General features: G+C 44.8%; 1 protein-coding gene across 1 annotated transcript in view; it reads left to right on the forward strand.

The window, feature by feature from the left end:
* The window catches only part of klc4 (kinesin light chain 4), an 82,289-nt gene extending 69,825 nt beyond the window's left edge, over positions 1-12,464 (forward strand). Inside the window, exons 14-16 of the mRNA XM_056267846.1 lie at positions 10,229-10,347; positions 11,049-11,112; positions 12,219-12,464. Coding sequence (XP_056123821.1) covers positions 10,229-10,347; positions 11,049-11,112; positions 12,219-12,302 — 267 coding nt within the window. The 3' untranslated portion in view covers positions 12,303-12,464. The remainder of the gene's footprint in view (positions 1-10,228; positions 10,348-11,048; positions 11,113-12,218) is intronic.
* Positions 12,465-13,410: the final 946 nt, after the last annotated feature.

Consider the following 13,410-nt stretch of genomic DNA (forward strand, 5'->3'; position numbering starts at 1 on the left):
GTGGCTCTTTCTTCTGTCTTCATTAACCTCATATGACCCAATAAAGACTTGGAATTAGTGGCCTGGGCTCTCTCTCTGTGTGCATAAATGCAAATTATACGTGAATGTTTTATTGGAGCCACTCACCACACTGTGACCTAGTTTCTGTCACTGGCAGTCGTCACACAGCTGGCGTTTGCCTGCGTTTTCTTCACCGTGACAGCACTGAGTGTGGATTAAAGTAGACAGAGAAGGGTCATCTCAGGACTCGAGGGCCACATGTGCTGTTAAACATCTTAAACCTTTACTTTTTATCTTGATGTTGGATTTAGCAGTTCTTTAAAGACTGTTTGCATAGCTAATTTCTGCCGGACAACTTCAAAACGGCAATGCTTATCTCAGATTGCATGGATTTAATACTCAACTCAGTGTATTGGATTTCCCCATCGACAATAAAGCAGTCATGCTATAGTTAACCTGGTAAACCCTAGTTGCATAACCTGAGATTGGTGCAGTGGTGCGTCTGCTATTACAAACATGTTCTGCCATCTGCTGGGCTCAGAGGCACATTGCAGTCATCCAGTTCTTTTCTAATAGGTACTTTTAACACGTTTACCACTTTACATTGGTGACTGACAAATCAGCCAACATTTGGCCGTTTTCAGATTATCAACTATACCCAATATCTTCTGAAAATGCTAGAAGTTAGCTAAGCTAGTACGGCGAGGGGTTAAAGAATAAGAAGCCTTTAATGTCCACTCATGATGGGAGATAGAGAGAGAGAGAGAGAGTAAGCCAATCAGCAGTAGGGGGAGTGTCCACTCATGATGGGGGAGGAGAGAGAGCCAATCAGCAGTAGGGGGAGTGTCCACTCATGATGGGGGAGGAGAGAGAGTGAGCCAATCAGCAATAGGGGGAGTGTCCACTCATGATGGGGGAGGAGAGAGAGTGAGCCAATCAGCAGTAGGGGGCGTGTCCACTTATGATGGGGAGGAGAGATAGTGAGCCAATCAGCAGTAGGGGGCGTGTCCACTTATGATGGGGGAGGAGAGAGAGCCAATCAGCAGTAGGGGGAGTGTCCACTCATGATGGGGGAGGAGAGAGAGCCAATCAGCAGTAGGGGGAGTGTCCACTTATGATGGGGGAGGAGAGAGAGCCAATCAGCAGTAGGGGGAGTGTCCACTCATGATGGGGGAGGAGAGAGAGCCAATCAGCAGTAGGGGGAGTGTCCACTCATGATGGGGAGGAGAGAGAGTGAGCCAATCAGCAGTAGGGGGAGTGTCCACTCATGATGGGGGAGGAGAGAGAGTGAGCCAATCAGCAGTTGGGGGTGTGCCCACTTATGATGGGGGAGGAGAGAGAGTGAGCCAATCAGCAGTAGGGGGAGTGTCCACTCATGATGGGGGAGGAGAGAGAGTGAGCCAATCAGCAGTAGGGGGAGTGTCCACTCATGATGGGGGAGGAGAGAGAGTGAGCCAATCAGCAGTAGGGGGAGTGTCCACTCATGATGGGGGAGGAGAGAGAGCCAATCCGCAGTAGGGGCGTCTCCACTCATGATGGGGGAGAGAGAGAGGGTGAGCCAATCAGCAGCAGGGGGAGTGCCCACTCATGATGGGGGAGGAGAGAGAGTGACCCAATCAGCAGCAGGGGGAGTGTCCACTCATGATGGGGGAGGAGAGAGAGTGACCCAATCAGCAGCAGGGGGAGTGTCCACTCATGATGGGGGAGGAGAGAGAGCCAATCAGCAGTAGGGGGAGTGTCCACTCATGATGGGGGAGGAGAGAGAGCCAATCAGCAGTAGGGGGCGTGTCCACTCATGATGGGGGAGGAGAGACAGCCAATCAGCAGTAGGGGGAGTGCCCACTCATGATGGGGGAGGAGAGAGAGTGAGCCTATCAGCAGTAGGGGGAGTGTCCACTCATGATGGGGAAGAGAGAGAGAGTGAGCCAATCAGCAGTAGGGGGCGTGTCCACTCATGATGGGGAAGAGAGAGAGTGAGCCAATCAGCAGTAGGGGGAGTGTCCACTCATGATGGGGAAGAGAGAGAGTGAGCCAATCAGCAGTAGGGGGAGTGTCCACTCATGATGGGGGAGGAGAGAGAGTGAGCCAATCAGCAGTAGGGGGAGTGTCCACTCATGATGGGGGAGGAGAGAGAGCCAATCAGCAGTAGGGGGCGTGTCCACTCATGATGGGGGAGGAGAGAGAGCCAATCAGCAGTAGGGGGAGTGTCCACTCATGATGGGGGAGGAGAGAGAGTGAGCCAATCAGCAGTAGGGGGAGTGTCCACTCATGATGGGGAAGAGAGAGAGAGTGAGCCAATCAGCAGTAGGGGGCGTGTCCACTCATGATGGGGAAGAGAGAGAGTGAGCCAATCAGCAGTAGGGGGAGTGTCCACTCATGATGGGGAAGAGAGAGAGTGAGCCAATCAGCAGTAGGGGGAGTGTCCACTCATGATGGGGGAGGAGAGAGAGTGAGCCAATCAGCAGTAGGGGGAGTGTCCACTCATGATGGGGGAGGAGAGAGAGCCAATCAGCAGTAGGGGGCGTGTCCACTCATGATGGGGGAGGAGAGAGCCAATCAGCAGTAGGGGGAGTGTCCACTCATGATGGGGGAGGAGAGAGAGTGAGCCTATCAGCAGTAGGGGGAGTGTCCACTCATGATGGGGAAGAGAGAGAGAGTGAGCCAATCAGCAGTAGGGGGCGTGTCCACTCATGATGGGGAAGAGAGAGAGTGAGCCAATCAGCAGTAGGGGGAGTGTCCACTCATGATGGGGAAGAGAGAGAGTGAGCCAATCAGCAGTAGGGGGAGTGTCCACTCATGATGGGGGAGGAGAGAGAGTGAGCCAATCAGCAGTAGGGGGAGTGTCCACTCATGATGGGGAAGAGAGAGAGAGTGAGCCAATCAGCAGTAGGGGGCGTGTCCACTTATGATGGGGGAGGAGAGAGAGCCAATCAGCAGTAGGGGGAGTGTCCACTCATGATGGGGAAGACAGAGCCATAGAGAGAAAGAGTTGCGCCACTCCCATAGACCGCCATAGGAACTTTGGAATGCGGAAGTAACGCGTGTCGTGGAGCGGCCAATAGTTCCAAACACTGATAGTTCCCCCATTGAACCCCATTCATTTTCAGTGCTTCCGAAGTACGTTCGCTGGTAAATGAATGAAATTACTGTATTTTTTTACTTTTACACACATTAGCCGACCTCTCGTGAATCTAGTCTGTAGTTATATTTTATGTAGCCAGTTTTAGTAAATGTTTATTGGAAGATAATAGGTTAATTGCAGCGATAGCTTACGTGACCAACACTTCACTAACGTTAGCTAACTGGTAACCTGATGTATATAATATATAATATTTTTAATAATATTTTATATGTATATATATATATATATATATATATATATATATATATAGCCTATATATAATATTATATACATACACACACACACACACACACACACACACACACACACAATTCATTTATTTAAATGGGTTAGGGCTATGCATGTGCTTATATGTATTTAGGAACATAATTAATTCACTCATTAACTATCTCTCCGGTTTAATTTTATGAAGAATATTTTTCGGTTGAATATTTACCGAACATTGCTGTATATAGTCGTTGCTTTCTACGTTATGGGAGCAGTCTATTCCCTCCTAAATCATTCATTTGTACATGCACAGCGTAATTATTTATATTTTATGTTGGTTGGAACTCTGAACGGACCGCAGACCTCTTTGCGTGATCACGAAGCGGAATTTATAAGCAAGATCACGGGAATCAATAGCCTAATACAGCCCAGTTGTGCTAAAATAAATATCATGAGACGTCCATCATCAGATGAATGACATGGAAAAGTTAAGTTAGAGCCGCTAAAGCCAGTGCTATTACTACCCATGCGAACATGAACACTAGCGTTTCCCTCCAAAAATATAGCCTAAAACTTATCTAAGTTGTCACCCTGCCTCTCCAAATGCAAAACTGACATTAACAAAACGCAATAACAGCTTAAAAAGTACTTGGGTGTGTGTTTTATTTTATATTTACCGTTTAATAATGCAATCGCTGCTGTCTGTCCATAGAAGAACATGACAGCCCGCGTACATTTTGGAACTATTGGAGCTTACATGAACCACGTGACAGCCGTCGCGGCGACATCAAAGAGTGTCGCAACTCTTTCTCTCTATGGCTCTGGGGGAAGAGAGAGAGTGAGCCAATCAGCAGTAGGGGGCGTGTCCACTCATGATGAGGAGGAGAGAGAGTGAGCCAATCAGCAGTAGGGGGAGTGTCCACTCATGATGGGGAAGAGAGAGAGTGAGCCAATCAGCAGTGGGGGGAGTGTCCACTCATGATGGGGGAGAGAGAGAGTGAGCCAATCAGCAGTAGGGGGCGTGTCCACTCATGATGAGGAGGAGAGAGAGTGAGCCAATCAGCAGTAGGGGGAGTGTCCACTCATGATGGGGAAGAGAGAGAGTGAGCCAATCAGCAGTAGGGGGAGTGTCCACTCATGATGGGGGAGGAGAGAGAGTGAGCCAATCAGCAGTAGGGGGAGTGTCCACTCATGATGAAGAAGAGAGAGAGTGAGCCAATCAGCAGTAGGGGGAGTGTCCACTCATGATGGGGAAGAGAGAGAGTGAGCCAATCAGCAGTAGGGGGAGTGTCCACTCATGATGGGGAAGAGAGAGAGTGAGCCAATCAGCAGTAGGGGGTGTGTCCACTCATGATGGGGAAGAGAGAGAGTGAGCCAATCAGCAGTAGGGGGAGTGTCCACTCATGATGGGGGAGGAGAGAGAGTGAGCCAATCAGTAGTAGGGGGAGTGTCCACTCATGATGGGGAAGAGAGAGAGTGAGCCAATCAGCAGTAGGGGGAGTGTCCACTCATGATGGGGAAGAGAGAGAGTGAGCCAATCAGCAGTAGGGGGAGTGTCCACTCATGATGGGGAAGAGAGAGAGTGAGCCAATCAGCAGTAGGGGGTGTGTCCACTCATGATGGGGGAGGAGAGAGAGTGAGCCTATCAGCAGTAGGGGGAGTGTCCACTCATGATGGGGAAGAGAGAGAGTGAGCCAATCAGCAGTAGGGGGAGTGTCCACTCATGATGGGGAACAGAGAGAGTGAGCCAATCAGCAGTAGGGGGAGTGTCCACTCATGATGGGGGAGGAGAGAGAGTGAGCCTATCAGCAGTAGGGGGAGTGTCCACTCATGATGGGGAAGAGAGAGAGTGAGCCAATCAGCAGTAGGGGGAGTGTCCACTCATGATGGGGAAGAGAGAGAGTGAGCCAATCAGCAGTAGGGGGAGTGTCCACTCATGATGGGGAAGAGAGAGAGAGTGAGCCAATCAGCAGTAGGGGGAGTGTCCACTCATGATGGGGAAGAGAGAGAGTGAGCCAATCAGCAGTAGGGGGAGTGTCCACTCATGATGGGGGAGGAGAGAGAGTGAGCCAATCAGCAGTAGGGGGAGTGTCCACTCATGATGGGGAAGAGAGAGAGTGAGCCAATCAGCAGTAGGGGGAGTGTCCACTCATGATGGGGGAGAGAGAGAGTGAGCCAATCAGCAGTAGGGGGCGTGTCCACTCATGATGAGGAGGAGAGAGAGTGAGCCAATCAGCAGTAGGAGGAGTGTCCACTCATGATGGGGAAGAGAGAGAGTGAGCCAATCAGCAGTAGGGGGAGTGTCCACTCATGATGGGGGAGGAGAGAGAGTGAGCCAATCAGCAGTAGGGGGAGTGTCCACTCATGATGAAGAAGAGAGAGAGTGAGCCAATCAGCAGTAGGGGGAGTGTCCACTCATGATGGGGAAGAGAGAGAGTGAGCCAATCAGCAGTAGGGGGAGTGTCCACTCATGATGGGGAAGAGAGAGAGTGAGCCAATCAGCAGTAGGGGAAGTGTCCACTCATGATGGGGGAGGAGAGAGAGTGAGCCAATCAGCAGCAGGGGGAGTGTCCACTCATGATTAGAGTGCGGATCGGGCCGCATTTTTCTGTCCGAGCCCATCCCGCGTCCGACAGGGCAGTAACCGAACCCGACCCGAGCCCGACAGGCATTAAGATATTTATGTCCGAGCCCGACCCGAGCCCGACACAGTTAAAAATCTCATTTTTTTCTCATACTAATGACACGTACGTTTGTTTGTGTAGAAAGCCCGCTTTTATTTAGCAACTGGAAGGCATTCGGAAATGTTTACAGATGTGCGCAACGCATCAGCGTGCGCCGCACACGGCCAACAAAGCGCATGTTAACACAGGCGCGCACAAGAGGCCCAAACAAATAGCCAATTGAAATTAAATGAACAAAGCTAGGTCTACCAAAAATTGCCAAAGCTAACAGAACAAAACATTAACGTAACACAAATGCAGCTTATTGAAATGGAAATCACTCTTACCATTTTTCTCGAAAACTGTGTGGCTAATAAAACTGTAACATGGGATCTATTCACATAATCCATCCTTCAATGTTTAGGCTGGTTTTAAAATCTCCTGAGGCAAACTTATTTTTAACGTCTTCCATCGTTGCGCTGCCAGACACATGTAGCCAAATATGCAATATTATGCACGCACGTGTTGTGCGTTGTCACAGCAACATAAACAAATTTCCGCACACATGAAGTTGGATGTTAGGGTGATATTTTAAATTTATTTTAATCACAAAAACAAACATTTGCATCCAGTTAAGTATTATAATAAGCTGTTTTAAATTTCAAATGTTCAATGCCTTATTGCGCCGACGTGACTGAGCCCGAACCCGAACGTCATTTCAAAATATGTCTCCGGGCTCGGTTCGGGTATCCATCCTCTACTCATGATGGTGGAGGAGAGAGAGAGTGAGCCAATCAGCAGTAGGGGGTGTGTCCACTCATGATGGGGAAGAGAGAGAAAGTGAGCCAATCAGCAGTAGGGGGCGTGTCCACTCATGATGGGGGAGAGAGAGTGAGCCAATCAGCAGTAGGGGGCGTGTCCACTCATGATGGGGAAGAGAGAGAAAGTGAGCCAATCAGCAGTAGGGGGCGTGTCCACTCATGATGGGGAAGAGAGAGAAAGTGAGCCAATCAGCAGTAGGGGGAGTGTCCACTCATGATGGTGGAGGAGAGAGAGTGAGCAAGAGAGAGATTTGAAGAAAGACTGTAGAAAGAGAGATGCTGAGAGACATTAATAAAGAGAAAAGCTCAAAGGAATATCACTGGAAAAGAAGTGTTATGATCAGGCAAGAGCTTTAGGACCCGTGTTAATATTAGAAAAGCTTTTCAGCGCTGGAGAGACCTCTGCAGGAAGGCCTGAAAATGGACACAGAGGTTGCGTTGTTTCTGCTCCATACGTGAGTAACATGGTTTTAACTGTGTGCTGCTGGCCACTAACAACCAACTCTTGCTGGTATATACTCTTGTGTACTGTATGTTCGTTTTGGTTTCCTTGTCGTTCGTTCATCTTCTCTTTATTTTTTGCGAAGCATTATTTTGCTTCGCATCAGCTATGACAAAGAAACATCCACCCTTGCATTGCATGTTTGTGCATTTTAGGGGCGGAGCAATGAAGGGAGGGGTGTGTTTGTTTTGGTTGCATTCAAATATCAACAAAGTGTAATACCCACAAGTGCGCAAGACTGTCCTGGGTCTGAAAAATAGCCAAGCGCTGTACACTCAACACACACTAAATCCACTCTATCTCTGCTACCGCTTCTTTGAGGCTAACAGTATGCCGTAATTCATCACGCTCAGGAACTGGTGTGATTTCGCGTCATGTCTAGGAAAACTTTCCAGTGTAAGATAAATGGTGCAGAGAATATACAGTATATAGTTTGTAAAACGTTTGAAAATGAAGCACCACTATCAGGCAGAGATTAAAGGTGACCTATAATTCAAAATTGAATTTACCTTGGTATAGTCAAATAACAAGAGTTCAGTGCGTGGACATGACATAGAGTGAATCTCAAACTGGACTGTTTTCGCGTTCTCATTTAATTCACGTTTATGAAAAACACCCCTGAAAAACGGTCGGTTCTCCACACAATACCGACTGTGACGCAATAGTCGGGATCATTAATATGTACGCCTCCAAATATTTGCATAATGCCAGCCCTCAATGCCAGGCGGAACTGCGCAGCCGAAGCATGGCAGTTGCTCAGTGTGGATGCACACATGAACACAAAAGTATTTTTTAGTTCCTTCATCTGAGCCTCTGAAGAAACAATGGGTTAACTTTATTTTCTCTGGAAATTTCCAAACATTTCACCGACTGTTTCCTCAACTTGGGCCAATACAGAGCTGGCCTCGGATCGAGCTACCAAGCAACACTTTCTGATGTGTAATTGTTCAAGTTCAGACAGGTAATCTTTCTCTCAAAATCGTTCAATACTGTTTATGCATCAGTAAGTCAAGCCAGTGACTAAAATATCAACTTCACATCGTTTCTTTTAGTAGGATGAAAATAATCGTATTTAAATTGTGAACAAATTATATACAGAAAGCGATCAAAGAACAATCTTTCCACACAGCGCGAGTTTATCTGGACACTTGCCAAACTCGTTATGAAATCAATGACGCACGTTACTGCACAACGAAGCTCTTACTGTATTTACATCATCGTGTTTGCATTGGTGAAAGCATTAGAGAGAGTGCAGAAACTGCTTTGCAATGATAAGATCTTCATTCTCGCAATCAACACACTGTCATCTGCTCAATGCTCATCACGGCAACATTTTATGTGATGGGAATAGATCTAAATACTTTAAAAACATCTCACGATTCGTTAATCTCGATAGCTGTTATAGTAAAAACGTATAATAGCAGTAGTAAAAGTATTCGGGAGAGAGTTTCACATGTAATGCGTAGCTTTTCATATGCAAGCATGTCAGCCAATCACAGCAGTGGCCGCGGTTACACTGAATCCCACAGCCAATCACAGCAGTGGCCGCGGTTACACTGAATCCCACAGCCAATCACAGCAGTGGCCGCGGTTACACTGAATCCCACAGCAGACACGCCCCTTCAAACAGAGTGTTCAAATCAGAGGCTAAAAGCAGGCTAGGAAAAATGCCATTTATTTCTAAATTATGATTATTTTTTATCTAAAAAACATACTACTATTATAAGGGTAACCCAGGAAACATTATAAAATAAAATAAAAAAACATTCTAGGGCACCTTTAAGTAATGAGGCAGACGATAAATCTTCACGCGCACTGTGGCCAAGCTCCGGATATACGTCATATAAGCAGACAAGTGGTCAAGTGCAAAAACCGCAAGTGTTGGTATTTGGACAGGCCATGGTAGTTTCTCAGAAATCGCTTACTGCACCTTTAAGTGCATTCAGTATTTCTTTAGCTAACGTTAGCATTGCTATTCTTCGTGTAACTGTAGGTGTTAGACGCTGCACTGCCATCTATTGACGAGGATCGGCATGATAGTATCTGAGCTTTATGTAAATTACACAGATACTAGTGTGTTTTATTATTATTATTATTATTTATTTAATGACCACACAGCCAGGCTGGTGGAATTTGTTTTCAGTACAGCTCTTTGGTACAGGTTCCAGCATTACATTAAACAGTAAACATTAAACATATAAAGTAACATACATATACATACAGACAAACACATTAATACATAATACATAAGGGGTCATGCTTAATCCACAGTCCTCAGCGTTCAGAGTTCAAAAGGTGTATTGCTTTTGGAATGAAACTATTTTTGAAGCGAGTTGTTCTAGAGGCGATTGTCCTATAACGCCTCCCAGAGGGCAGTAACTGGAAGAGTGGTCAACACCATAATTAATTCCATTTAAAATAAGAAGCAACTTGGCATCATTATCATCAAATCTTTCCACATTGTGTTTGTCATACCAATGTTTTTTTTTGTCTTTGTTGGTCTGGTAAAACACAATAATAAGTGTGTTCTGTGTTCAAAATTTCAATCTTCACATCACCAAAACGGCGAAGACAAAATGTCCCGCCTGAAGAACAGATGTGGGCGGGGCTTGATTGTGTCTGTGGGGAATTGATTGGATGGTTGTGGTTTGCTATTAGCTGATCTCATGTGATTGACAGGTTATAGCCCCGCCCTCGTCATCAGAGAAGAGAAGAGATGCTGCAAGAGGAAGTTACTCTGATTCAAGATTATAATATGAATTAAAAAAATAATGATGTGCACCGATAAATCATTTATAATAAACACTGCATTATTCCATGAAAAAAAAATGGAAACATTTTTTTCATCCAAAATATAACAGAGGTTATAAGGTGAGACTGTGTGTGTGTTCAGGATGGGTCTCTCAGGAGAAGCGGCTCTTTCGGGAAGCTCAGGGAAGTCCTGCGCAGAAGCAGCGAGATGCTGGTGAAGAAGATCCAGGGAACGATGCCACCAGAACCTCGCAACTCAAAGTGAGACACACTAACACAGGGATTAAAGGGATAGTTCACTTTGAAATAAATTTTTGGTATGTTTTAGCTTACCTCAAGGGCATCCAAGATGTAGGTGTCTTTGTTTCCGCAGTAGTTTCAGTTTTGATATTTTTAGGTCAAACCGTTCTTGTCTGTCAGTCATATAATGCAGGTCTATGGTCACCACCTCAAAGAGCATGCACAGAGAAGTCCAAATTAAACATGATTTAATGACTCGTAAATGTAAGTACACATTGATGGCCTAAGACACGAAACGAGCGGTTTGTGTGAGAAAACGAACAGTATTTATATCGTTTTTACCTCTTGTAAACACAGCCACGTCCAAGTGATCTGAGGGCGCCGGCGCTTCGGTCTTTTCCGGAAAGCGCCGGAAGTGATCTCTCGCGCGTGTACGTCACCTCTTTGAGGTGGTGACCATAGACCTGCATTATATGACTGACAGACAAGAACGGTTTGACCTAAAAATATCAAAATTGAAACTACTGCGGACACAAAGACACCTACATCTTGGATGCCCTTGAGGTAAGCTAAAACATATCAAAAATTAATTTCAAAGTGAACTATCCCTTTAATGAGTGTTACATTGTGCCGGTGATGAGCTACACTTCACTGCCTGATGCCTATGAAGGGTTGGTACGTTATGTCAATGCAACGACTGAGTTATTTGTCTTCCCACACAGTATGAAGAGAGCCGCGTCCCTCGGCTACCTGAACAGTAATGGAGATGAAGACGACTCTTTTCAGGTGAGATGATTTAGGGATCCCAGGTAACATAAAATATAATCTAAGAACGGTTAGCTAACGTTCCCAGTAAGTTATGAAAACGTTATTTCTGAATGTTTCCAATTTTTTATGTTTTTTTCTTGGTTAAAGGTGCAGTATGTTTTTTGTTTTTTTTTGACTGTACTAAAGCACATAAATACAGTAATATGTTTGTAGAGGTTTAGGAAACATGAATGAACATACTCGTTTCTCTGAAAAACGATGCATCAACCAGTTATTATACTTTGAAATGTGCGTTTTTTCTGTGATCCCGTCCACTGCCAATTTACCCAATAGTATTTCGACACCCCGGGTTGCCAGTTGGTGAAACGCACTGCGTATTGCAGCCATTGAAGCCAGTGAAAAAGTCAGAGATTGCAGATTCTACGCTTAAATATGGCATATTAAAACATGCATAAATCAACTCATCAACTTCTAGTGTAAGACCTGTCCTTTGCACTTGCTCCTGTTGCGTGTCCTCAATCTGGCAACCCTGTGAGCGTCGAGTCTGAGGAGGAAGGATTGGATTGGATGCCTCTCCAATATTGTGTATTTTGACTGCAGTACCTATTTCAACCACCAGCTGTCAATATTACACACTGCACCTTTAAGGAGACATTCCACTGGATCATTCTTCGAACATTATGGGAACGTTACTTGTGAATGTTCTTTGAACGAAACATTACTAAAACATTTCAGAAAAAATGCTAAGCGAACGTTGTATACGTAACGTTTTGTGCTAACGTTATTAAAGACGAATGTTCTATTGACATTACTAGAAGAACGTTTGCGAACGTTAGCCTAACGTTCCCTGTTAGCTAAGCTGACAGCACAATCTCATGGAAATCCATAATAGTTTTCATTTTTGGTGGCTAATTCTTTTGAATTCGTACAGTCTGCTTATACGCCCTTGTGCCTTCATGCTTATTTTTCTTGCTAACATTTATTCGTTTTTATATGATTGTACAATGTACGAAATCACATGAAACCGGCAGCTCGTAACACAGTTGAGTTCTGCAGTGAGATCCGGTTGGGTCGGCGCGTGAGATGAGTGCAGTGGTGTTGATCTGTTGGTTGTCTCGTCACAGGGTTCGGGGGCCGTGAAGACGCTGAGAAACAGCAGACCTCTGAGCTCAAGCACAGTGGAGCTCTACAAAAGCACAGACTCATGAAAAATACATGCGTCTTCTGGCTCTTTATCACTAGATTTGTATATGTTGGAAGCTTTGGTTCATGTGCTTTTAATCATGGATGTTTTTAGCATCCTCTCACACACTCGTATAAATCACGCATGTTTCACTTTCTTCAAGCAGCAGTCCATCCTTAAATGAAAACTCGTCTCATGTGGACCACGAATGTGTCCATGATCACACAGCTCTTTTCTGTACAGTGTAAGTGAATGGAGATGGGTGCTGCCAAACTCAAAAAAAAAAAAAGGTCCATTAAAGTAGCCTATAAAACTTGAGCACTAAAGTCATGCTGTACAGACCAAACTGCATGTCTTCCCTGAGGGTGAAGACGTTCATCAGTAATCTCTCCCTCTCCAAAATCAATATGCAGTAGCCTGTGTGGAACCAGACTTGATCACAATATTGCACTACTTTTATGGTGCCTTTTTGCATCGTGACAATGGCACAAATGAAACAAACAGTGCTTTAGGTCTATCTGTAGTATTCAGGTACAACATACCGCAGAAATTGAATAATCAAATGTAAAAAATAAAACACTGCATAGTCTGTATGAATTAAATATAAAATGAAGTTATGAAATTAAATCTCACAATTCTGACTTTTTCTCACAATTAGGAGTTTATATCTCAAAATTCAAGATTTGTTTTCGTAATTGCAAGTTTAAATCACTATTGTGACTTTTCTTTTGCGAGTTTATATCTTGCAATTTTAAAAAAAAATCTCACAATTGTAAGTTTATATCACAAATCTTACATTTTTCTAGCAATTACAAGTTTATGTCTCAGAATTCCGACTTTTTTTCCTCGCAATTACTAGTTTATATCTTGAAATTCAGGCTTTTTTCTTGTAATTGCGTGTTAATATCACAATTCTTACTTTATTCTTGGAATTGCGAGTTTATATCCCGCAAATTGAGAGTTTTCTTTTAACTGTGAGATATAAATTCGCAATTGTGAGAAAAAAAGTCAATTCATGAGATAAAGTCACAATAGCCTTTTTTATTCCATGGCGGACACAACCTTCCATAATCGATAGGCACTTCATATTACTTTATATTTATATCACTGCCACGATATGCATGGTAATACCG

Source organism: Rhinichthys klamathensis, unplaced genomic scaffold (assembly GCF_029890125.1).
Source record: "Rhinichthys klamathensis goyatoka isolate OS25496 unplaced genomic scaffold, OSU_Roscu_1.1 h1tg000264l_1, whole genome shotgun sequence".
Lineage (NCBI taxonomy): Eukaryota > Metazoa > Chordata > Actinopteri > Cypriniformes > Leuciscidae > Rhinichthys > Rhinichthys klamathensis.